This window comes from Corvus cornix, chromosome 4 (genome assembly GCF_000738735.6).
Source record: "Corvus cornix cornix isolate S_Up_H32 chromosome 4, ASM73873v5, whole genome shotgun sequence".
In the NCBI taxonomy this organism is placed as follows: domain Eukaryota; kingdom Metazoa; phylum Chordata; class Aves; order Passeriformes; family Corvidae; genus Corvus; species Corvus cornix.
The window spans coordinates 36,364,943-36,390,133 of record NC_046334.1 but is presented as its reverse complement, the minus strand read 5'-3'; the positions used below and the strand labels follow the sequence as shown (position 1 = coordinate 36,390,133).

Genomic DNA, 25,191 nt, shown 5'->3' with positions numbered 1-25,191 from the left:
GCCTGTTGATTATATACATATGTATATATGTATATACTTTTTTATATATTTTATATATATATACATACATACACATACATATACATACACACCTGGACGGGGATCAAAATAAACTTTTAGGGAACACCTAATAAAAAGTGAGCATTGTCTCTCCCTAGAGGAAAGAAAAGGTGAGCTGCAGAAAAAAAAAGTGTTGACTTAGTAAAATAAGTTCTGCACGGTGATATAAAGTATTTATTTTTGTTGTCGCATTTACACCCGCTCCTTTTGGCCGCTGCTCCGTTTCCCTGCAGATCTGGGGAGGCACATGACACTCAATTCTCCATTTTCCGGCTTCTTAACTTTCCTGAAAAGAAGAGTAAAGAAATTTACTTCTTGCTAAAGCGCAGCAAACAAACATTTTGTGTGTCCACAGATAGGTTGTATCATCTGCACGAACAAATTACGGTACGCGGCCATGCGTTTCTAGTAAAGTCTCCTCCTGTATTCTGTTTACATTATGCTGTTTCTGTTTGTAATTATTTTATTTTAATTTTATGTCACGTTTAACACAAGCCAGACCGGTTTTCCCTCCATGTTTTGTACACAATGCTCTCTTTCTCGATAAGATGTTCTGTCCTATCTTTTCGGTTTTTTCTTTTTAAAATGTTTATAGTTCCCCACGAGCAATTCTCCAATATTTCACTCTTGCATTTTAAGGACTTGTCCCTGTCTTGCTTTATTTGTTTGTGTGAAATTTAGTTTGAAAGGAGATCAGAGAGAGCAGGAGGGGTTTGTAATAAGAGAATGACCAAGTGACCTAAAGGCTGATTATATGTCATTAACTGGAGACTTGGTGTATCCAAATTACCAAAAAGACCTCACTCAGCCAGATCAATTACACCGAGATACGCATATAGGAATTGCGGTACGGGCTGATGCTTGCAACAAGTGTGCAGCCGACATTTGTAGGACTCAGCTGCTGAATTTTCGGACAAGCCCGTGTGCTGCAGCCGATCCCGGGCAAGCGGGAGCGGGGTGCAGTGCAGCAGGTATACGGCGCGGGGGACACCAGCAGGACGACACCGACATTTTGGGGCGTGTAGTTAGGGCCAAATTGCAGCTAATTTTCACTGTTCCAGAGGGACTTCTCTCTTAAGCCAAGCGAGGTTACCTTTGATCTATGAAGGCTTCTTAAACCCCAGCCTCTTTAAATGGAGACTTTCCATGAAGAATGACAATAGAAGTGTTGATTTTTGTCAACCCAAACACAAAACGATGGCAGCCTAGCCTTCTTCTTCCTCCACCGTCTGAACTTCAGATGCTGGAGGACAAAATATTCGTTAATGAAGGCAATTACATTCGCGAGCTATTTCATCAGCATCGAGCTCAAGAGCAGCTTAAGATGCTCTTTCCCGGGAATACAAACAAATATTAAGTGGAAAAACAGTGTGTTTGTCTGCATGCGTGTGCGTGTTTATACATGTGCATGTACAGGAGATCTATGTAACAATTCCAATAAATAGAGACACTGTAGAATTTTGTAAGGTCTTTACTACCATTCTTCTGACAAAGAAGGGGTCTTGGTTGGAATTCGCAATGTTTTGCTTTTCTTTCCCTGATTCCTGTCCAGGGTCTAAATGCAACTCTGGATCTTCAGTCACAAATATAAGCAATCCTTGAATAATTGCTTGCACATGCAGTGGTAAAACGCGTAGGGTCCTGCACTTACTGCCAATCATTGTGACTTACGAAATGGTCAGTGTCTTGAGTTTTTCTCATCCCCGATCTTTTCTCCTTCCTTTTTTTCTTTTTTTCTTTTCTTTTCGGTTTTTGGTTTTGTCTTTTTGGTTTTTGGTTTTTTTTTTCTGTATACACACGGCTGGGAGATTATCATGCCTGAAATATGTGGGCGTTCATTACCGATAATAGTAATGTAAACCAGGGTTCCTCCACCTCCAAGGGCAGCGATTAATTCGGGCCTGCTGGGCCCGATCCCGCCCTCTGCCCTGGGCATTGCAATTCAGGTTGTGTAAGCACAAGAGAGGGTGCAAGCCAGACCCATTAGGCAGAAGTCCTTTTCATTAACCCGCACTGACAGGTTGACCTCCAAATCATATTTCTCCGTGCGTCTTTTCAAAAATCCCTTTTCTTGCGTGTTTGTGTTCTTTCACGAATTCCTAAGCGACTGCCCGGATAGAGGACGCGTGGCACCCCTGGGACACGCGATGCTCTGGCATCCCCAAATCCATCCTAGAATGATACCCCTTTCTGATACGTTTGGTCCCGGGTCAATGACATCATGCACTCTATAAATTCAAACCCGTCTCGGCTTTTCAAGCCGTGCACCGGGCGGTTGAGTGATGTGGTGGGCAGCCGGGCGAAAGGAGAGGAAATCGGTACCCCGGCACTTAGGGAGCTGCGGGAAGGAGAGATGCCGAGGGGGCTGCCCGGCCAGGGCAGCGCCTCAAAAGCAAAGGACGGGGTGCCCTTGGGGTGCTTTCGTTTGTCTGATTGTTTCTTTGCTTTAATGAAAATTATGAAGGGAGATCCCGGAGCTGCTGCACGGAGCAGGGGTGGGTAGGTCTGGCGTCGGTACCAGGCACTTCAGTGGTGACTGCGGCTCCCGCCGCTGCCCTGTCCCCATAATCGTCCCACCGATTTCGGACCCTCCTCAAAAGGAAGGTGCGGTAAAGAAGCAAATGAGTGGGCTCGCAGCCTAGGCACCGGTGAGGCGCCTCTCTGCCCCTGGCCTGCTCCTCACAGAGCCTGGCCCGGTGTGGCTGCAGTGTTCCCAGTCAGCCAGCCCCGGAGTCCCCAGCAGATGTGGGTTTCCGACCACCCAGCGTCGGCATCTCTTCCCCGTTTCCATACGGTTTTCCCCGACTGATTCGGAGAAATTAGGTTAATTTGCAATTTAGCTTAATTCACACAAGCCCGGGGGGAGGAGGGGGGAGCACAGCTCTATTGTTCTGTTATCCCAACTCCCACCCTACTCTTGGCCGGGAGGAGAGAAGTGACCTGGCGATAAGCGGCCCGGCGGCGACTGAGCGCCGGGGCAGGGCAGCGGGTGGCCCCGGCGGCTCTGAGCGGGCGCCCGGCCCGCCACCCCCCGCCGCGGGCTCCTGCCCCCGCTCCCCGGGCGTCGCGGGGCACCCACCGGGGGGCAAGGGCAGCCCCTTCCTCCCGCTCGGCCCCGCGGACGGCTGCGGGGCTGGACAGGCAGCAACCGCGGGGCAAAACCTACCCATACAGCCCCACATACCAACTCCAGAAAAAATAAAATAAATTTTAGAAAGCGGGTAGAGAATACCAGCCTCGGCAAAGTCTCCACCAAATTTTATTTATTACCGCAAGCTAGGAGAGTCCTGTTTGGCAGCAGAGTCCAGATAAATCGCCGCCTTACATGCAACTATTTTGGCAGGGAAAAAAAGTGACATAAGACTAGGGTTTCTTTTTATTTTCTGGGTTTTTTTCTTGTTTGTTTTTTTTTTTTCCCAGCATATGATTTGTGCACAAAAAAAAATCTAATCAAATCAATAAGTGTAAGATTGGCAAAATGCTGGTGCTTTTTAGTAGAATTTGAGTATCGTATTGGGAAAGGTACTTTGAGCTGCAGCGTTTTTCAACTCGTGGATCAAAAAGAAAAGGCTACAACCCATTATCGGAATCCTGAATATTTAACAGCTGAGGGAGGGCACGAGAGTTGCATTTGCTTTAAAACTCGCTTTATAAAACTCATAAATATCTGCTGGGATAGGAGGAAAATATGTATATATAAGATCCTTCTGGGTGCTTTATCTAGAGACCCTCTTTCTCCAAAGTTAATTAAGCAATCATGATGCTAGCTTTGGAGACTGGTGTTCTGATAGATATCTCCTGTATATTTTATTACTTTTTCTCTGTCTCGTGTTTTCCGTTTCCTTCATCATTGGAGATGTTATCGGAGTGGCCGTAATGTCTTGTCACAGAGACCGTCACAGCTGCAGTCTAACCTGCGGTGTATCGGAAAGCTCGTACACAAACAGGGAGAATGTAAAGAAACACACGCCCGTTTGCAAGCCAGTATAACTTTCCGGCCTTGACAATGTCCACTTCTTCTTCCCATCAAGAATATATAGCAGCAAAACAAAACTGGAGAACCGCTGCAGAAACTGGGTGGATTTCCAGGCTGCGCCCTGCAGACATCCCATCCCGAGCCGCAGGGACACTCTGCCTGGCCCCTCCAGGGCTCTGCCTGCACGGTCTGCCCACGGCCTTCCTTACATTTAAAAATCCACGCTGCAGACACATTATTTCCTTAGGATAACACAATATATAGGATTCTGCTTGTCCATATATAGATAACAGATATTCATCAGTTGGTTACAAGCATGCGTGCGTACATGTGAGATGTATGTGTATGTACATCAATTCTACATCTGGACTAGTTTTTCGTTTTCGTACTCAGTTTACACCCAGACGCTCACGCATATGTGTATTTGCCTATAAAAACATACCCCTGCGTGTCTGCGCTCCGTGCACGTCTCCTCTCTAGGTCCGACTCTACGCTCCCCGTCCTGCCGAACCGCGGGGCCGGCATTTTGCTTCGCCTTTAGCAGCTCTCCGACGAGGCCAGCTCCCTGGTACCGCAGCAGGCTGCTCCTTGGCGGACGGCCTCATCCGCGGAGACCGTCCACTCCCTGCAGGGCACTCCCTGCCGAGAGCCCGCAGACCCACTGGCAAAGCCCCCGGGCCCCAACAAGCCGCCGTGCACTGTCGGCAGTCCTCTCCACGCCGGAACCGCCCGAGCTCAGCCTGCCTCCTCTCCCCGAGCATTGAGTTGCTTTTCGCCCTCTTCCCACCACCCAGAGCTTCCCCCGAGGAACCCCCACAGCCTCTGCAGAGGGGCCGGAGAGCGCATTAAGCTGCTGCAGAAATTGGACCAGAGTTCTTGCTGCCTTCTTTCGCCGACTCCTCCATCTCTATCTTTCTCTTTCTTTAATTTATGACCTCTCCGCTCCTGTTGACACAGTTTTCCACACTGCCTATATTGTAGAACGGCATTGTAATATACGCCGAATCAGCCTAGGCATCAGCCAGCACAAATAAGGGTGGCTATTTGGTATTTCGCAGCTATTTAGTAATGCTCGGCTCCATTTGAGGATGACAACAAATGCACCTCGCCTCCCAGCTATCCATGAGTTACAGCTTGAGATTCATTTTTCTTTTGTAATATCTTCAAGCTTACCAAAGCAAAGCACCTAAATAGCTACAGGAGATTTCGTCCTTGGCCTGGCCGTTAAGCGAACATTTAACTGCTCCCTTTCGATAACTAAACCTGCTTTCTGCAGATGCTGGTCTTTTTTATTGCAGAAGCAGGAATGCTGAGAAATATTTATACATTTGTTAGTAGAAGCTAGAAAATTAGCTCGGAACATGCTGTAAAAAATATTCGGTTACTTACCGATAGTACCAGTTAGAGAAGCATAAAACCGATTTGAGGCACATAAGTCACTCGGGTGAAGGCTGGTGGAGGTGCATAGGCGTAGGCAGCAAGCTGGAAAAGAATCAGTTAGAGTCGAACTTACTGTTAATGTCTCAAAACTATTCTTTCTGGAAGAAAATACCATCCCCCTCCAAGTCCCGAGCGCTCCGCTCCCTCGGTCAGTCAGCAGGCGCGCAGTCGGAGCCAGCCCATGCGAACCCGGGTCGCAAGTCTGGTGACAGGCAAGGCAGAGCAGCTTCGCCTCCCTCCTTACGGAAACTAGTGATCTGGTGGTGTGTATGAACCAGCAATACAAATATAAGCCGGAGCGCTGCTGGGGCAGGCCTGTTACAATCGGGCATCGATGAAGTGCCCTCCAAAGCCGGTTTTATTTGTTCCTCTACCGGACCGGCACAAAACACTTTGCCAAAGCAACCTCCGAGCCTATCAAGCTCTCACATAGACTTTTGCCAAGAAACTTCTTGGATCCATACTGTACCTGGTTTGAGATTATCCGATATTTAAGTTTTAATGAGTTTGTAGGGGGGGTTTTGTTGTTTGGGTTTTTTTCAAATTTTTTAATGCAGATTTTACTATAAGGCATCTGCTAAACACTTGCATTAACCTCTGCCTCCATGATAATTTTTCCCCCCTTGTTTTAATTACATTAGGGATGCGGAGGGGCAGCCAATCCTAAAAGAGGAGCTCGGCAATTAGCAGAGCGAACATCAAAAAGTTTTATTGCGGAGGGCGGTGGGCTCCGCCTCCGCCCCGGCCATTGGCGGCCGCCGCTTCTGACGACATATATTAACCCGAGCGGCCCTAAACATGTAGCTGTACATGGAGATCGGGCCGGGGAGCCCTGCCAGTGCCCCGCGCCGCGCCGAGCCCCGCCGTCGCCCGCCGCCGCCGCGCCCGGCCGAGCGGCGCGGATGCCGCAGAGGAGCGCCGGGGCGCTGAGCTGCGCGGCGCGGCGGGCAGCGATGCGAGCGCCCGCCCAGCACTGACGGCCCCGCTGCCGCGCAGGGCAGAGCCAGCGCCGCCCGCCCGCCCGCCCCGAGCCCGGGGCGCATGGAGGGGGGCCCGCGTGTAAGTACCACCCGGCCGGGCCGCGGCGGACTTGGCGAGAGCGCAGGGAAGCAAGAGGAGAGGAAGATCCCAGGCTGGGAAGCCAAGCCATTTTGTTTTTGGTCGACATCTCTCCATAGCTTTTTTTTTGGTTGGTTTTTTTTGGTTTTTTTTTTTTTTTTGTGCGCGCTTCCTCGAAGACCCGGCCCCGGGCGAGGAGGAGGAGGAGGTGGAGGCACAACGCATGAGCGGCGGCGGCGGCGCCCGGGGAGGGGGATCGCTCGGGCACCCGCGGGGACTTTGCAGCAGCGCCCTATGGAGAGGCAGCGGGCAGCGGGGCAGTGCTGAGGGGTGAGCGGCGGGCAGCATCTCCCGCCGCTGCGACGGGGGTGGGGGCGGGCGGGGAGGGGAAACCTTTGTTTTGGGGCCCGGGGGGTGGGGTGGGGTGCTCTAGGGAGCGGGGATGAGTCTAGTGGGCGGCTTCCCCCACCACCCGGTGGTGCACCATGAGGGCTACCCTTTCGCTGCCGCCGCCGCTGCCGCTGCCGCCGCCGCCACCCGCTGTGGCCACGAGGAGAACCCCTACTTCCACGGCTGGCTCATCAGCAGCCACCCGGAGATGTCCCCCCCCGACTACAGCATGGCTCTGTCCTACAGCCCTGAGTACGCCAACGGGGCGCCGGGCATGGACCACTCCCATTACGGGGGGGTGCCTCCCGGGAACGGCCCGCCCGGGCTCGGGGGGCCCCGGCCGGTGAAACGCAGGGGCACGGCGAACCGCAAGGAGCGGCGCAGGACTCAGAGCATCAACAGCGCCTTCGCGGAGCTGAGGGAGTGCATCCCCAACGTGCCCGCCGACACCAAGCTCTCCAAGATCAAAACCCTCCGTCTGGCCACCAGCTACATCGCCTACCTCATGGACCTGCTGGCGAAGGACGACCAGAACGGGGAGGCGGAGGCTTTCAAGGCTGAGATCAAGAAGACAGACGTGAAGGAAGAGAAGAGGAAGAAAGAGCTGGTCAGTGCTTCGGAACGGGACGGGGCGGGACGGGGCGGGGGAGCCGCGGAGGGGAGGCTGCTCGGTCGCCCGCCGGTGCCCCATCCGAGCCCACCCGGCGCCTCGCTGGCCAGAGTCGCCGGGGGATGTCCATAGGGGACACCTCGGTCCCACCGGTCCCTGGCCGTAGCTGCGGGCCAAAAGCGGGACAGTGCACAGCCGCGGGCGGCCGTCAGCGTCCGGATCCGACCCGGTGGTTGAGAGCAGCCGCGGGGAAAAGGCTGCCACATTAGGGGCCCCCGGGGAGGTTATTTCCCGGGCTGCTGCTTGTCCCGTATCCCAAACCGTGATCTCGCAGGAGGCAAGCCTCCGCTCTCTTAAAAAGAAAATCTGGAGGCATGATTACCTGCTAAGCCCAGCCCAGCTTTAAACCCTCGGCAAGTACGAGGTTCGCAGCGAGAGGCTTTCCCGTCTCTGCACTCGGCGTTTCAACTTTTTTGATTTTTAGCGGGAGAGTCTGCTTAGGCGAGGCAGCGCAAGCCCAATTTCGTGTAGGCCCCGTGGCGTGCTCGCGTGTGATTGATTCCCGCATATATTCGTGGCCGCAAGTCCGATATTTTGCCCTGGTACATGCCGGTGCCCAGCTTCTCCCCGCAATCAGGGAGGGGATGGTTTAGGGGGGGCCTTTTCGTAATCCCCGTGGATGACTGGCGCCTCTCAGCCTCCAGCCCTGCGCTCCGGCCGCGGCAGAGCAGCGGGGTGGCACGGAGCGGGAATCGGCCTCCGCCGGGGCCCGCGGGCGGTCGCGCACCACGCGAGGCTGCTCCCACGGGCGGCGGCTTCGCCCGCGGCGAGATCCCATGGAGGTCCCCGTTATGTCTCTTGAAGCCCGCAGGCCTCGATGAGCTCGAGTCTCGTCGTAGTTTTCGAACTCGAAGCAAAGCAGATGCGACTTAGAAAGTGGAGGAATATATCTAACCTTTTTTTCTCCCCTCTCCCCCTTCTGTTTCTCTCTCTCCCCTCGCATCGTGTCTCCCCAGAACGAAATCTTGAAAAGCACAGTTAGCAGCAACGATAAGAAAACCAAAGGGAGGACTGGCTGGCCGCAGCATGTCTGGGCTTTGGAGCTCAAGCAGTGAGCACGGCAGGACTGGAGGAGCCGTCCTCTTAGTCTCGGTAGTGAGCTCTCCTCTGAGGACTCTTTGTATTTGGAATCATCCAGTTTATTTATGTGCAATTTCTCCCCCAACCCCCCAAAATGTGGATATTTGAAGGAGAGGGAAAAAGCATTCCATATATGAAGAGGAAACTCCAGCTTGGTAAGGGGTAATGTCTCTAAATGTTTTGTGAATGTTATTTGCTCTGTATAAAACACGTGGGGAAAACAGAATCATAGAGAAGGAAAAAAATCCCTCCCTGGCATTAGTGTGTATGTGAAGTGTATCTTTAATACTTGGCCTTTTGGATATAAATATTCATGGGATTATAAAGCTATATTTCAACAGAAGCAGTTGCACCAATGTTTCGATTGACTCGGTATTTAGTGTTGTAATTTTGTTGTGGTCGTTCGGTATTTGAAGATGTTTTCAACAGTTATTGGTTATGTGCACTTCCGTCCGTAAGGGAAAAAGTGGAATCTAATTAATATTGAAGGTGTAAACGTTGTAAGTACTCAATAAACCACTGTGTGTGTTTTTTACAAAACAAAAGAAAAAAAAAAGAAAAAGGAGAAAAAGAAAATCCAAATCTTTTTATGTTTTATACCTCAAAATGTTTTGAATAACAGCGTTGTTTATGGCTTTTTTTTCATAATATTTAAAATATTCGGAAGTAAACTAAATTATAAAGATGGCTCCTAATTTTATTTTTAAACAAGTGACTGAATGAAAGGAGGGGTAGAGGGAGGGAGTGATCTCTCAGCCCTGTGAGTGTTGAACAGAAACCGGCAGTTCAGCTGAACAGGAATTCCTTGTGGTGGTGTTCTCCATGCAGGAGACCTACTGCGAACGGGAAATGGACAAGGGTGCAAACCCCGGGCGGGTCAGGAATAGCAGAGATGCGCGGTTTTCGTGCTGCCGGAGCCCGGGCCGCGGCGGTGCCAGGCGCGGGCCCGGAGCGGGGGCGGCTTCCCGGAGAGGGGCCGGAGGCAGGCGAGGGAGGCTGGTGAGCTTTGTTCAGAGTGATTATGTAGCAGGTAATTTTACGTCAAGGAAGAAAGAGTGAACAAGGCAAGGGATTTGCGGGTGGGTGGGAAGGGTGTGCTGTAGGGAATATGTAAGATTTACAATGAGCTACGGTGAACTTAATATTAGCTTTGTGGTTCCTAAAACTCTCCTGGGTTGCACGTTTCCAGTACGCCACAGCGAGTATAATTATTTTTAACCTTTTTTATCCAGCTGCAAACTGCAGCAGCCCATGCTCTGGGTCTCTTTAGTACGTTCATTGCCTCCCCAGCAGGATCTCTCTTTCTTTATATATTTCGCCCCGTCTATCGACTCCTTTACAAGGGTCCCGGGGCCAGTCTGGCGACTTTTCTGCTCCCCAGTACCAGGGCGAGCTGCAAGACTTCCGTGCTGGGAAATGCGTGGCATCCTTCTGCATCGCAGGCGCGCAAGGAAAAAAATTAAAGGAATTAAATTAAATTCACATAAGAAAGATGGTCTAGGTATTTTTTGTCCATTCCTGATTAAGGGAAAGGTTTCCCACCTTTTCCATAATAAAATTAGGGCTCGTATTTTGTACTTTTACTCCAATCATCTCAACTTAAACCAAGCTGGCTTTCTCTCCAGGTCCAGGGCTGCTTACCTGCCGGCCTTCCCATGTCACCGCGCCTAAGGAAGTGGTTCCCAACGAGACCCAGCAGTAAGCGTAGGTAGATGTGCAATTGCCCATAAAAAGATAAGGGAGCCCCTATGCCGTTTCGCCGCCCCTGCTGACAGTGGGAAGGTTGCGGGGTTACAACAACCAGACAAAAGTGATGTGCCCTCCCTCCCGTCGGGTCAGGCAGCTCGGCTCTGCTCTCCAGCATGGGTCTGTGTTTACAGACACTTGCCTCTGTTTATAACACTTGGAGAGAAGAATCTGCCCCCTTGTTTGCTTTTCCTTGCCTATTAGTTGCGCAGCTGATGAACTGGAGCTTCTCGCACTCTGGGTTCCCTGCTCAAACAATTTTTATTTTTTTATAGCGGCACAGGAAAAAATAAAAGGGGTGAGGGGTGGCTGCGAGTGCTGCGGTGCTGCACATCATGGGCAGGTTCTCTGTAGATTCCCTCAACCGAGTCACCGGGTTGCAATTCTCCCCCGAGTGATGCGCGGTAGGGCTGGCGGGCGGCTCCGATATCCAGTCTCCGAATAGCCTGTCCGATATTTCCCCATGAATAATTTTTCGGTTTTGTAGAGTCAGTTTATCAGAACTGGGACCCCCTCTGAATCCGCTAAGGAGGATCTCTTTTAATTGCTCACTAATGAGGATGTTGCTATTTTCTCAGGAGCAGCCATTCCTGCAGCTAAATCACAGGAGCCCTAGACAGGCCGGAGCCGACAAAAATGTAGGTTTTGACGTTAAAAGCTAAATGGGGAAGCAGAAGGTAAATTGATGGTAGATGGGGATGTCAGTGCCCTGGCCTCAGCTCTCCGCCGGCGGAGCCAAGGCCTGATAACAGCAGAGCGCTGCGCTCTGCATCCTGCCCGCACCCGGGGGCATCGGCATCCCGTCGACCTGTCCGGTAATTCCTCGGGGCCAAAATATTTTTGGGAGCTTTTACCGAGGTTTAAGGCACGAAGGAGGAGGCATAGCAGCCTTTCCCACTCTGCAACATTTCTCTGTGGGTGCAGGGAGGAAGAGAGAAGGGAGGGCAGGGGGCCGGGGGAGAGCAGCCGGGTCGCTGAAGCCCCTGTCCCCTGATTGACTTACAGACCCGTGTCTTAGGCTCGTCGCCTCGTTTCGTGGCTGGGGGAGCAAGACTCTCCGCTCCCTCTCAAGAGAACATAGCATTTTAAATTTTTTTCTGCCCTTGAAAAGGAAGAGCGACAAAACTCCTCCGGGTGACGTCCCTCCTCCCCTTCCCTCCCAGGGAGCGGCCCCTCGGTTCCCCGGGGTGTGGGCCCGGCTGCAGGCCCGAAACAGCACGGTCGCCCTCTCGCAGGGAGGCGAGGACCTCCCCAGTGGCTCCGTGTCCCCTGGGGGCCCCGAGGCAGACAGCAGCGTGGAATTTCAGAGCTCGTCCGGGTTTTGGAAAGCAGGGACGCAGCGAGGGGCCGGCTCTGTGCTCCGCTGCTGGCAGTGAGCCTATCGGCTGCTGGCAGTACTGAGTTTTGGGGGACCCTGCAACATGCGGGACCTCATTGCTATCGGATGTGTATGCCATACCTGCACTCCTGCAAGCAAAAGAGAAAAAATGTGGTGGGGCTTTTTTTCCTTCGTTTTGCTTTATGTTGTGGTCTGGGTTTGTTTTTTTTTACACATACTCCCCCTCTCCCCCGTGGTTCCCAGGACCTCTTCTTTGCCTCAAAAGATTATTGCAATAATTATTTCTAGTTTGATATCGTTGTCAAAGAGCTGCAACGGGGCCTCTCGGCCAAGCCAAAGACACCTCTAGAACGAGCGCCGGGCCATACGCGGGCAAATTCGCGGGATATAAAACAGTACTACGGGATGCCGTGGAGACAGCATGAACTTGAAAGGAGGGCAGGGAGATGGGGAGAGAAGGTTAATAATAAAACCCCTAAGCAAAATATCCTCCTTTTGCGCTTGGAAACTTAACCTTAATCCTCCTTTTTCACACGTACTCGCCCAGCGACTCACAAATACACCCAGAAGAAATCTCCAAGTAGCGATGGGAAGGAAACGCATTCCGCACGCCTACAGACATAATCCCCTCTGCTGTAACGAGGGGCTTATCAATGTTTTATATATTTTTAATTTGGGAGTTTTTTTCCTGCGGGCCATGAAATATGTGTCTTTGCAAACCAGTTTCCATCTTTTCTATTTCTAATTAGCCAATTACTGTTCAGCTGTGTCAGCTTGTCACATACAACGGAGCGTAAAGCAGAGTTGTTATCTGAATTATATATTCACATAAATTCTAGCAAAGCCGGGTGATGCGCGGGGCCAGCGGATTTCGGAGGTTCCCTGTGCCTGCCTCTTCCCCTCCCAAACCAGCGCGGTGTGTGTCTCCCTCTTCCTCAGTTTTCCCTCCCCCCAATCCCATTTTCCTCCAGAAATACCATTGCTTTGATGATGCGATTTTAGAGCATTGATTACAAATTTATTCTCAGACACTATATAAGTCTTTATATCTGCTATTAGAGACATCTGGGAATGATTAGAGCCGTCCCTCCCCCGGCTCTGCTGCCTCTATCTTGCAGCGAGGAGCTAGAGACATGTTGACGTCAGATCAGACGGCTCGGAGCCATCCTGCTCTCCACTTGGGTGTAATCACGGCGACGCTTTCCAAGCCCCGGCCCGGCCGCGGCCGCCAGCTGGGATGCGGGTGCAGTGGGACGCGGCACTCCAGCCCCGGGGCTCCTCGGCACGGCCCGGGTTTTGAACCCCGAAGGCTCCGGCTCCTCTGAGTTTGCCGCCGAGGTTGTTTGTTTATTTGTCTGTTTGGGACTTTGAGAAAGCAAAAGCGGTGTATTCCGCGGGAGGGGTTACTCCCCCCACCCACCCCGCTCCCCCCAGCCCCCGGCCCAGCGCTTGCTTTATCTCAGCCCGATTTCTCCCGGCGCATTCGCCCACAGCGCTGTCTTCCAAAATAAATATCGAGCCAGGCAGATTTCCACCTTATGTCGGCAGGGAGAAATTAGCCAAACAAAGTGCAACGCTTACACGCGGGCAGTCGCAGGCGCGCCGACACCCCGTTATCCAAAGTGGTAGCCAGGTTTAGAACGAGCCGGGAGAGTTGGAGGCCGCTCTAAAACCAGACGATTCCCTACCCAAACGGCAGTGCTGCTGGCAAGGAGATGGCTTTGCACCTGCTATTAAATCCTAATGAATCGCCTCTAATTGAGAGCTGGGGCTGGCTGACGGTAACGCTGAACAGCCAGCGTGGAAGCCTTGGCTCAGCGGGACCCAAGACCACGTTTGATGCGCTTATTTTGACAAACTTCTTACTTTACGATTTTTTATGTTTCGTATCACTCTATTTTTTTCCCTCAAGGAGATAAAAAAAGTAATAATTGAATAAATACAACTTAAGCCTCCACTGGCTGTTCGCAGTCTTGGACGGCTGACACTTGTCCAGCTGTACATTACAATCAGTGCTACTACCAGGAAGGAGGGACGGGGGGGTGGATGAGAAAGCTGTTCATCTCGTCTCCAGAGGAAAAAGATAATGTTAGACAATTTATCTGAAGGATTAAATTCTCGCGGTAAAACATGCTTGCCAGGAGGAGGGAGAAAAGAAAAACAAAGCCCTGTGTGACCCTAAAAATAATTTTTAAAATACTTCAATTTCTTTGTTCCAGCAGAATAAAATAAAATAACCCCCCTAAGATACCGCAACGCTCCTCTGTGTCTATCTGTAATCTCGAAAGGAAAAGGAACATTTCCTTTCTGAATCAGTGCAAACGGTATGCTGTGAGCTCGGCTTCCCACCACAGCCACCGACCCAGGGGGTCGGGAGAGAGTAAGCGAATTTAAAAAAAATTGTTACAGAAAAAAAAAAAAAAAAGCTGCGAAACAAGCCCTAACCGAAAAAAAATCCCAGCAAAATCCTATTTCTGCCCTTTATGGCAGACCTCTGACTGGTGACGGCTCTGTGGCAGGGGTGTCCCCGGGGACTCCCCTGTCCTGAGGCTGGAGCCGCCTCCCCGCCGACAGAGGCCGTGCGGATCCTGGCGGAGAGCGGCCCGTACCCTGCGGACTGCGTGGGCAAGGCGCAGGGCTCTGCAAGCCGCAGGGCTGGGGCCGAGGGCCCGCTGCCCCTGGAGCGGCCTTCTGGGAACAGCAGTAATGTGTTAGCGAAACAATGGGGATCAGCGGGCCCGCATCTCGGAGCCCTTCATTTGCTAACCGTGGAGGCTGTTCAAAGCAGAAACAAGCCCCTGCGTTGCCCAAAGGACTCGGGAGAAAAATGTACAATTCTATTTTGGTGCAGAGCAGTGGAATCGTTTTGCCGTCCGGTCTATTGAACAAACATGTGGGGGTAATAGAGAGGCCGACTCTCCTATAGGGGTCCCTATTTGTATGCCATATGTGGATTTAGGCTGCAACAGCTGCGTATAATGAACCTCTTTAAAAGATAAATACGTGTGCAAACCCAGAGAAGTTTTCTAAAACTGGCCTAAAAGATAATGAAATGTTCTGCCAGAGAATACAGGAGGCGGAAGAGATTTAAAAAAATAATAATATTAGGTGCTCCCCCGACAAGCCTCTAGCGTTCGCAAAGTTGCTGGCAGCGCTGCCCAAAGGAGGACCCCGGCAGCTGGGGGGGTGCAGGAGGCCGGGGACGCCCGGGGGTCGGGCGGCGATGGGGGGAGGTGATGTCTGGAGCGGTCTGGCAGGGGCGAGCCGAAGCACACGGCTTGGCCTTGACTACCTCTCTCCCAAATCTGGTTTTCATAGAGCCGCGCAGTAATTACCTAAAGCCATAACTGTCTCCGAAATTATTCATTAAAGTCATTCCCGAGAATCTCGCGGCGCGAGAGCCTACATTTATGGCTTTTGCGCCCTCAGAGCATGACATCGCCTCTCGCCTTGCGCCCTCGGCGGCCGAGCGTTCAGCATCGCGGAGAGGAAGGGGGAGACAGGGTTGCTCTCTCTTGCCTTCCTCTCGGTGTATTTATTTGCGGGGGCTCAGGTTGCTTTCCCCCTTTTGGCGAAGGAGTGCGATGCAAGCCGGCAGATACCTTGGGAGCGAGGAGGGTATTTTGGGGAGTTGCAGTGTTGTGCGGAAGATCATGTCTGTGCCCTGTGGTGCTGTCAGCGGTGACAGATCCCAGATGCAGTCGCTACTGTATGGCAGATTGAGTTTCTCAGCAGAAAACTCTCTCCCTCCCTCCCAAACGTCTTCAAAAACCTTCTCCAGATACTGCGGGTCACTTCGGCTCAAACGGGGAGAGAAAGGGGGGAAAAAAGGCTTTTCCTCTCTCCTCCCTCTCTCTTCCTCTCGCCGGATCTCTCTGGGGTGCGCGGGGGGCCATGCCATGCCCTTGTGCACCCGGGGGCCCTCTCACCCTCGTCCTGCTGAGAACCCGTCGCCGAACACGGGGACCGTGGTCCAGGTAAGCGGGGGGTGGCGGGGAGCGGGGCCGAGGCCAGCGGCCGAACTGATCCCCAGAGCCGGTCCCTCCTCTCCCGGTCGGATCTCGCTGCCTGAAAGGAGCTGCCCGAAGCTGGGTGGCTGAGGTGTCCCCTTGTCCCAGACGCGGGGACAGGGTGGGAATGGGGAGACAAGACAAGACCCCTCGCCGTGCCCCGCCCGCTGCGGCGGGAGGCAGCACTCGGATCCGCCCAAAGCCCCCGACCCGGAGGGGCTCGGGCTACCGGGGATGGTAGCGAAGCGGCGTGAATCTGGGAACATTAAACGGGGGACGGGAGGAAGAGAGGGAGGAGTAGAGGAAGGGTAGCCGGCGGGCGCTGGGAGCACACCCGGCCGGCTAGCCGGGAGCCGGGAGGACGGGCCGACTGCAAACCCACAGGGGCCGGCAGCTGCTGTCCCGGTAAGCGGCGGAGGTAGGGAGATCCCCCCTCTTCCCTCCTCCCAGCTTTTTTTTCACCTCTTCACGTAAATGCAAGAGGCTCGTGTTTTAACAGCTCTGGAAAGTCATCCTCCTCTTCGAGACATATAATGAATTTCAACATTCCTGTCCTCCCACCTCCCTAAAATATTGATGCCCCCCGACTGCCAAAATCAGAGGCCGATCGGCTGCAGTGTCTCCTCCTGGAGCTCTTCTCCCCCTCCGCGCAAATGGGTGATGTTTGAGGGCTCGTTGTGGACCGTGATTGTGTAGCCCTCTCCTCCCCGCCTTAGAGGAGCAATGTCCATGCAATGTATGGCACCAAGGAGGACTCCCGTCCGTGGATGAGTCCTCAAAACACTTTGCAGGACTGCGGGGAAGGTCCGCTGCTCCCGACGGGCGATTTGGCGTGGCAGCCCTGGGGTCGGAGTAACCCCGTGTGAAGTGCCCCGGACCTCGTTCCCCAAAATTTCCCTCTGGATGGATGCAACCTCATTCTGTTCATGCCTCTTGGAAACGGTTTCAACTAGCTCCTCTCTCGGTCTTTCCTTCCCCAAATGAATCTAAAGGCTTTCATTCAACTGCTTGCCTACCTCCTTCCCCCCTTTGTCTTTTTTTTTTTTTGTCTTTTTTTTTTTTTTTTTTAAGGCAACTCTTGCCTTTAGCAGAAGTATAATTGTGACCCTGCCTGATCCACAGAGCCTCCTGTTGGGAGCAGTTAGCTGTGGTTACATTAGGCCAAAGGACCTCCCAAGTGGCGGTGGCCTGGGTGTCATAGGAAGGGACTCTGCACATTGTCCATTCTTTCTCATCAAAGTCCCAGGCACCGTGGAGCCAACAGTTTGGCGAAGAAGGAAAATAGTAAACAAGCCTTTCCCCTCCCTTCCCAATCCAACAGCCCTGAGATCTTCCTGGGATGCAGAAAAGGGAACAAACTTTTTCATAACTTCAGCTCTACGGTGTGATTTACATTTCCGGCTGCTCTGTCAGAGTGGCAGTAATTTACAGCCTGATAAAAAACACTTTTACAACACCAGAACATGTTCAACTGGTGGCTTACTATGCAAATTTTTTTTTTTTTAAATACGACACAGGCAAAAAAAAAGTTCGGTTTCCTGCCTTTTTCCACCGTGATTGTTTGAAGAGTCAAATGGCTTGAAGTTATAGTGTAGGCAAAAGAAAAAAAAAAGGAAAAAAAAAGAAAAAGTAGGAGCTGGCTGAAGAAAACAGGCATGAAGTAAATCCTGGGCTTTTTTTTATATGCTGTGTGTTATACATCCACGTTTCTCCTATTTCTCTAAGGTTTTCATTGAACGGATACTTCTATTATCGTGCTCTCTGGCCAAACGCTGTTAGTCTTGCCCCAGGGATTGCTTTCATTTAGCCAAGTAGCTATTGTGTTTAAACAATTTCTTTCCTTTAATAATTCATTTCTTCTCCGGAGTCTGAAGTCGAGTGGGTCTGGTAGCGTTTATGAAAGGGGGAGCATCTTTTATTCAGTTCTAATACCGGGGTAATAGCGTTATCCCTTCTTGAGGAGCATTCAGTTTGTTCCAGCCAGGCTTCTTCACTGGGCTAGGGCAGGACGGGTCTGGTAACTAATGTACAACATCCCTATCCTGGTAGGAACGATAAAGTTTAGTAAATTACAAATATGTGAATTTGGCAGACAGTTAGGGATGAAAATGATCAAACGATTAAAAAAAAAAGGGGAAAAAAAAGGCAAGCAATGAATAAACCACATGTAGCAGTTGCTGCTTTCATGACTTTGGTAATTATTTACACCTGAATCATAGTTTTCTCCAGCCACGGTTTCAAAAGTAAACCTTTAAAGAATTTAATTATTTCCAGTTTTCGGCAAAAGAGATGGAAAAAAAAAAAAGTATGTTAGTGAGCAACTGCTGTCTCCCGAGCTCTCATAAAAGGCTTTATGTACATTTTCATCCCAAAGACACAAGCAGCCCTTCCGCGTCCTCCCCTCCCTCCATACAGGAGCGCTCACTGTCATCTGTGCACGTATTTACGGTCTAATGAGAGAGTCCTGAGGCTCACATGGGACGGTGCCGCTGCATATATATGTATGTGAATATATATCACACATACATTTGCCTCTGTGTGTGCGTTCAGTCGAGGCGCGGTATTGGAGCCTTGTGTGGGTGAACTCCCTGGCTCCTTCCTTCGGCTCTATAATAGCTCTGTTATTTTTACTAAACGATCAGGATGGCTCTACGTGACCCTTCGTCATTTAAAAACCATTTTCTATCATTGCACGTGTGCCGGGGGGGGGGGAGTGGGGGGGAAGGGGGGTAGGGGGATGGATGGGGAGGGGGAAGGAATCGACAAGTCATTGAGAATAACCGGGAAAGCCTGTGATGTATAGCACGTTTTATCTTTATTTAGGCAACACGTCGTTCGCAGGATGGCCTGGGTTTCCATGCACGACAAGGGCATGAAGCACATCCATCCGCGGGGAGGTGCAGGCAGGCTCGGGGAGCTGCTCTGGCCGGGGCACGGCTGGGCGAGCGTAGGGGCAGGGCACCCTCTCGTCACCCTGCTGCCGTTTCCTGCGAGTGAATTCCGCACTTTCTGGGGAAATTTTTAAAAAAAAGGAAAAAAAAAAGGGAGGCTCTCCGTCGCCGGAGCTCCGCGGCCGCACTGGCCGGGGCGTGTGCGGTGGCCGCGGGCAGCAACCCAGGGGCTGGACCCCCTGTCTTCGCCGGAGCCCCCCCTGCCATGGGTACTGCGGTGATCTGCCAGCTGCGAGTACTTTCAGTATTTCACTGCTCCCTCTCCTTGAATCCACCGCACTTCCCGCGTCGGGGCTGCCTTGGCATCTTTGGTACAGCATCCTGGTGTGCACTGTATCCTGGGGCTGGGCTGGGATTTAAAGGGCTCTGAAAAAGGCAGTTTGCCTTCAGGAAACCCGTTCTGGCTTGACTCTGGTGGGAGTCCCGGGGGTGAAAGGGAGGGGAGACAAACCCGTGGTTTGGAGCGCAGGCTTCTGCAGGCGGGGGTGTGCCCCTTCCCTGCGCACCGCGGCCGGGGCAGGGAGTGCCGGACAGTGCCCTGGCGGGAGTTCCTCGGGCACATCCCACGCACAGCCCCGGCGGGAGGAGGCGGTGGCCCGGGATCCCGGGGCTGCCCGCCTCCGAGCCCCTTCCCTCTGCCCTGCCCGTACCTGGCGCGGCGGGCGTCTGCGCTCACCGAGCGGGGGGGTGTTAAACGAATGGAAAAATTATCCCCACACACAGTTTTTATATTTTCTGGAGCTTCCCCAAAACAAGCGGCAACCTAAAATCACTAGATCTGTGAGGATTTGACATGTACTCCCTCTCCCAGAGTAACACGCTGCTGGTGCATTAAGCAGAAGCTGTAGAAATACGTGGACATAAACATATATATGGGGGCATGGATTAAAAAGCTGTGCGTCACCTTGGATTAAGGGCTCACTCCTCAGGGTTTTTTTTTTGGTCACTAGCTCCTCCTCTGTAAGACAACTGTTAGAGATGGTGTTCCCCGAAGGACAACGAGTTCGGTTTTTTTTTTAAATTTATTTTCCCCCCCGCTCTTGGCTGAGAAGAGGTAATATAGTGCTGGATACAGGGAGGCGAGAAGGGACAATAACTAACTGTAACTCATTTTCTAGAGGTATATCACCTCAAGCGTGCGCTTCATCATACTTTTTTATTTGTGATGACCGATCATTGTAATATATGTCCATAGTCTTACGTCATTCACAATGCCAGTACTCGCTCGTCTCTCTTATTTTTGAAAACAAAGGTATTTTTCACTTGTCCAACCCTAAGAAGACGTGCCCAAACGTAAGACTAAAAGCGTACATCTCAGTAAAAATCTCATTAAAAGCGACAAGAGAATAGAGATTGAAACATGATAAAGTCACATAATATATTCTGAGTGTAAGATGTATTAACACAGAAGATGTTTAAAACGGTAACATCTTTCTTTTGATTGTTCTTTGTCTGTTTGTTCAAAGCGAAGTGGTCATTTTAAATAACGGTTTACACACACACACACACGTGTGTGTGTGTGTGTGTGTGTATATGTATGTATATATGTATTTCCTTCTCCCCGAAGAGAGCTCTGACACCTGTTGTAAACCCTTAAACATAAGATCACACTGTAAGTGCTTCCTGCGATTTTTTTTTTTTTTTTTTTTTTTTTTTTTTTTTTTTTTTTTTTTGTGTTAAACACTCTTCTCGGACAAAATAGCTACAGGAAAACTTTACTAAGTAAACGTCCTCGAAAATATCTTCTAGGTTTAATTAATTTTATGTTGGGACGAAAAACATGCAGGTTCGGCCCGTGTTTCCCAAGCAGGACACCTCCAAGGAGACTCCTGGCAACCTTTTCCATATTTTATTTAATTCTATGGAAATTAGATTCTGAATCTTCTTTATATTTTGGCTTGCTGAGCAGTAGGACAAAAAGCATGGTAAAATTAAAAGAGCTTGCAGGGAGAGTCAGAAAAAGTACCATTTTCTCCTCTGCCTTCTTGGGTGCTCTTTCCTGGGGTTATCTGCACCCAGACCACCGAGTGGCCGCCTGCTGCTCCGCGGGGCTGCCGCGGCATCCGGGGGTGCAGCGGCGTGCCGGGTGCCCGCGGAGCTCCCGCTCACCTCCCGCGCACGGGCGGCGCGGCCCCCCCGCCCCCGCCGGCAGCACCCAGTGGAGGGGGCGAAGCTGCCCTAATTATTTTCCCCGCAGATGTTGTCCTGGCATTTAAAGGGCTAAATCCCAACTTCCAGGCACACAGCTGGGGTATGTTGTATCCTATCAATTCATAACAAGGAGGCATTCTGGAAAGACTCGTAAGGATATTTATTTTAAAATGTGTGCTGAAAAGATATATGCTGGGGGGAGGAGGGACAGGGTTGGGCGTCTCGAGTTTTGTTTCTAAGCCAAAAAGGCACAGTTCGAGCTGTGAACAAATGGTTTCCAGAGAATAGTTCTTTTCTCTTTCTTTTCCCTGCAAGAAGTTTGTTTGAAGTTCCCGGAGTTTTTAATGTTAAATAATATTAATACCAAAATGAATACTTCGGGGCTTCTTGTTTTAATTTTGAAAAGCTGGCATGTGTGGGTTTCTTTCTTTCTTTCTTTCTGTCATTCTTTCTTGCTTGCGTTCTTGTTTTCTCTTGGTTTCTTGTTTTCTTTCCATTTCTTGTTTCTCCCCTCCTTCTTGTTTTCTTCTAGATTTTCCTCTTTATCTCTCGCTTTCTCCCCGTCTTGCTCTCCCACCCTCTCCTTCTTTTCCCTCTCTTTTCTTCTCTCTCTTTTACGCAAACCACCCCCCCACACCCCGCCCCCCCCTCCCCTCACCTTCACCCGCCCTTTTTTCCCCCCTTGTTTTTGGAAACTCCTTCTTTCAACTGGACTGTGTTCGGGATATTGTTGCTGGTAAAAGAAATAAATAACCCAATAAATAAAGCAGGCTTCTGTTATGACAAGTTCCAAGCCAGAGCAACATTTAATGAGTTAAAATAGCCCTTGAGGAAAACCAAACAACAACAACAAAAAAGACAAAAGCGTTTAACAGCAGGATCGCTGTCAGTTGTGGAGGTGTGGGACGGGGCGCAGGGCGCACCTCCCCCCCCAGCCCCACTGCGGGGCAGCAGTCGGTGCCCCTGGCACCCCGGCGAACGTCGCGGTCACTGCTCCCGGGGAGAAGGGCTGGCAGGATCAGCCCTCAGGGTTAATCACCGGCAAACCCTCCGCAGAGCAGACAGCACCGGGAATGGGCAGCTCGGCAGGGCGCTGCGGTTCCCTCCCCGCCGCTGTTCTTTCTTTCATCTCTGCCAGCGTGTTAAAACTATTGCGAAAATAACGAGGGATCGTGTCAGCTCCTTGTGGAGGCTGAACGCTGCCTGATCACCTTCAACTCAACCGGGTATTATCCCGGCGGCTCCTGCCACCCGCCCCTTCGCTGCTGCCTGGGTGGGCAGCAGTGGGAGCCTGGGACCGGTGTCCGCCGGCAGCCCCGCCGGGAACCCCGGGCCGGCATCTCTTAATGCGGGGGCAGCGTGCGAACAACGCCATCCCGCTGCCTCTGGGCGCATTCTTCCTTAGAAATGGAGAGGAAAAATTAAGAAATGTTGGTAGGGGGATTGTAGAGAATCAGAGTCTGAAGACGGTTTGCTCCCCTGCAGATCCTGGGAGGGATTTCACTCTGGCCGCGGGGAGCCCTCCCCAGCCGGGAGCGGAATGGATCTGCCTGCTCGGAGAGGGCCGGAGGAAGGAGGTGGTAGCCGCGCTGGGAGAGGTCTCGCTCTTCTAATCGCTTGCATGTGCCGGCGCCCTGACCAGCCCCACTCTGAGCAGCGGCAAATGCTGTAACAACTCGCGTGTCGTAAATTACAGAGACCTCATCCTGGCAGGGAAATACCGGGGAGGCGCCCGGTTTGTCTGCAGCTCTGGAAGGCACGGGAGGAACCGGCCTTGCAGCTTCCCTCACTTCCCTTTTCCCTGTCTCCCCCTCAGCCGACTCCTTCACGGAGGGTGATACCGCAATGACTCACTTGCACGTTTCGGTGTAAGGGAGTCTTTTTTTCTCACACCCCCACCCCCCCTTTTTTTTTTTTTTTTTTTTTTAAAGTTGTTAACTCCCGTTTATGATAGAAATGTTACTCTCTGCGTTTTGTTTCGTTCTGGCTGCCATTGGTTGGCCTGGGTTTAATCAGAAGGAAAAAATGCTCTCCACAAATGTAGCTATTGTTTGTCTGCAGAGACGGGGGCCGGGGGTGGAAAGCAGAGAGAACGGGAGACCGTGTGTGACAGTGACGGTGGGACCAGCCACCCGTCCGACGAAGTCCTGGTCCTGTGCTCAGCCCTTCCGAAAACAGAGCTCCCTCTTTCCCCAACCTGCCCGCAGCAGTATGCAGGGCAGCCGGGGGCATGTTATCTCAGGAACATAATGCTAATAAATGTGCTCAGATGTTGGACATTCCCCTTGCCTGTTTTATAGGGTTTAGCTGGTGGTGCTTAATGGGCTGGGTCACCGGGACTGATGCTAGCAAGGTTATTAGGATTAAGTAACCTAATGAATCGTATGGCCATTAGCGGGCTTTGAAAGAAGGTAGTTTTCCCTGTAACCTGGTCTCCTGTCTCTTAACACGGGCAATTATTTTTAACTGTCCCTCAATCACAGGTCGGAGGGGAGCTTTTTTTTTTTTTTTTAATTTATTTGTTTAAAACCTCTCTCTGATGCTTAGAAATTGATTTCTCCACAGAAGGAGCCCGTCATTTTATCTCGGGGTTCCTCGGAACCGCAGAGCGAGCCAGACGCTGCGGCTGCTCCCGCCCTGCTCGGCGGAACAGCTGCCGCCGGTGCCTTTCTCCTCCGCTGGCCAAGTGCATCACTCGGGACGCGACTCCGGGAGTACTTGAGGAGGATTTGTATTTATTTTTTTCCCGAGAAGGGTTTTTCTTTTTGTATCTTTTGCCTAAGCCAGGTAAGCGATGAGGCGCTCGGTTCCCCCTCCAGCGGCTTGCCCCGCACCGCTCCCTACCGGGGAGCCCTTGAAGACTCCTTCCTGGCGGGGTTTCACCGCCCCGCCACCCGGGTACCACCACCGGGCCCCGCCGGCCTCCGACCCAAGGGGCGGCGCTGGCGAGCGGGAGGCCGGGCGGCGACAGAGGCAGGCCGGCAGCACCGGAGCCTGCAGCTGCCCGCTCTCCCCGGGGCAGCCGTGGTCAGGGCGAGAGCAGGTTACCAGAAGATAATTCTTGGCCATTCGCTGTCTTCTATGGCGAGGAGAAACAACAACATATTATTATTGTTATTGTTATCATCTTCATCATCAATGTCATTATCATTATCATCATCATCATCATTATTCTTGTCTTTTTGTCCCCGAGGTTTAAGATTTTTTTCCAAACCTCGATGTTTTCCCCCCTACCTCCCCCCCGCGAGAAGGTAGAGTGTGAAGGCGGACACAGGTTACATATCGTAATACTCCTTCGGGGAGGCCGGGCCAGCGGTGTGAATATCCGCTTTAATTAGATCAAGTGTTAACGGCTGATTCAGTTTGATCAGGTCTGAAATATTTGTACCGTGGTCATTTTTCGGACCGTTCACACTTAAAAAAACCCGGATGTACTAGTGAAAAATTAAAAAGAGGGAAAAAACCCGACAAGAAGTTTTTGGGAGAAGAGTCCTTTTGTCCGGGTGCCTCTGCGAGCCCGGCGGTGCTTACGCCGCTGAGCCGCTTGCGGCGGCGGGGCTGCGATGAAAAGAACACAGGGGTGTGGGGCCGTGCGGCTGGAGGCAGAGCAGGGCCCAGCCTCCGCTCCCGGAGCAAAAGAAGACGGGAAGACCTTGCCTGGCGAGCCAGGGACCCTTCTGAAGAGCCACCACCGAGCGGCATCTCCCGCGCCCAGCGACATGGAGCTGGCAGGGCGACAGGGGTGAGCAGGCTGGTGGCAAAACGCGACGCCGTGTTTTCCACCTATAAAAGCTCTCCGTCAAGTCGCGAGGGGCATCGCACCTGCCGGGCTGTCTGGCTCCCAGCCGCCGGGAAGGGGCTCCTCGGGGGGCCCTGCGCCAGGAGCAGCGCAAGGTGTCCGCCAGTAGAGCAGAGGAAAGCTCCAGCCCGCCTGACTTGGAAAGAATCCACTTTCCCACAGCTTTTTCAATCCCCAATACTTTTCACACCCTGTTAGGAGTTAATACCGCCGAAACCGCTAAACGCTTCCATGCCTAAAGGTACGCCCCGCCAGGGGCTGCGCCTGGCGGTCCGCAGCCCCGGGGCAGGACGGGGAAGCGCCGCCAGCCCGCGGAAAGGCTCGTTTCCCCGCTGGAAATTCCTCGGATGCTTCGTACTTAGGCTAACACACCGGGCTGACTTTCTTTGAAAGGGCTTCGGCGGGCAAGGGAGGGGAAGGATTCCCTGGATACCTTTTGGGGAAGAGCGGGGCGATACTGCCGGAGCCGCTCCAACTCCCTGGGTAATATTTCAGATGCCAGTCTCTCGGCGTGGAGAGC

The 25,191-nt window shown here is 52.0% G+C and overlaps 1 protein-coding gene and 1 long non-coding RNA gene across 3 annotated transcripts; one reads left to right on the top strand and one right to left on the bottom strand.

Annotated features, from left to right (window-relative positions):
• Window positions 1–207: 207 nt before the first annotated feature.
• On the bottom strand, window positions 208–7,520 carry LOC109144885. Of its 2 annotated transcripts, none has more exons than XR_005601856.1 (4): window positions 7,428–7,520; window positions 5,426–5,518; window positions 1,154–1,303; window positions 208–346 (listed from the first exon to the last, which is right to left on the bottom strand). It is a non-coding gene; the product is annotated as an uncharacterized LOC109144885 (long non-coding RNA). The 2 variants fall into 2 exon arrangements; XR_002045926.2 differs by lacking the exon at window positions 7,428–7,520 and adding an exon at window positions 5,946–6,309.
• On the top strand, window positions 6,959–9,360 carry HAND2 (heart and neural crest derivatives expressed 2). Its single transcript, XM_039551627.1, has 2 exons — window positions 6,959–7,532; window positions 8,552–9,360. The coding sequence occupies exons 1-2, from the start codon at window positions 6,978–6,980 to the stop codon at window positions 8,648–8,650; spliced, it is 654 nt and encodes a 217-aa protein (XP_039407561.1). The 5' UTR covers window positions 6,959–6,977; the 3' UTR covers window positions 8,651–9,360.
• Window positions 9,361–25,191: the final 15,831 nt, after the last annotated feature.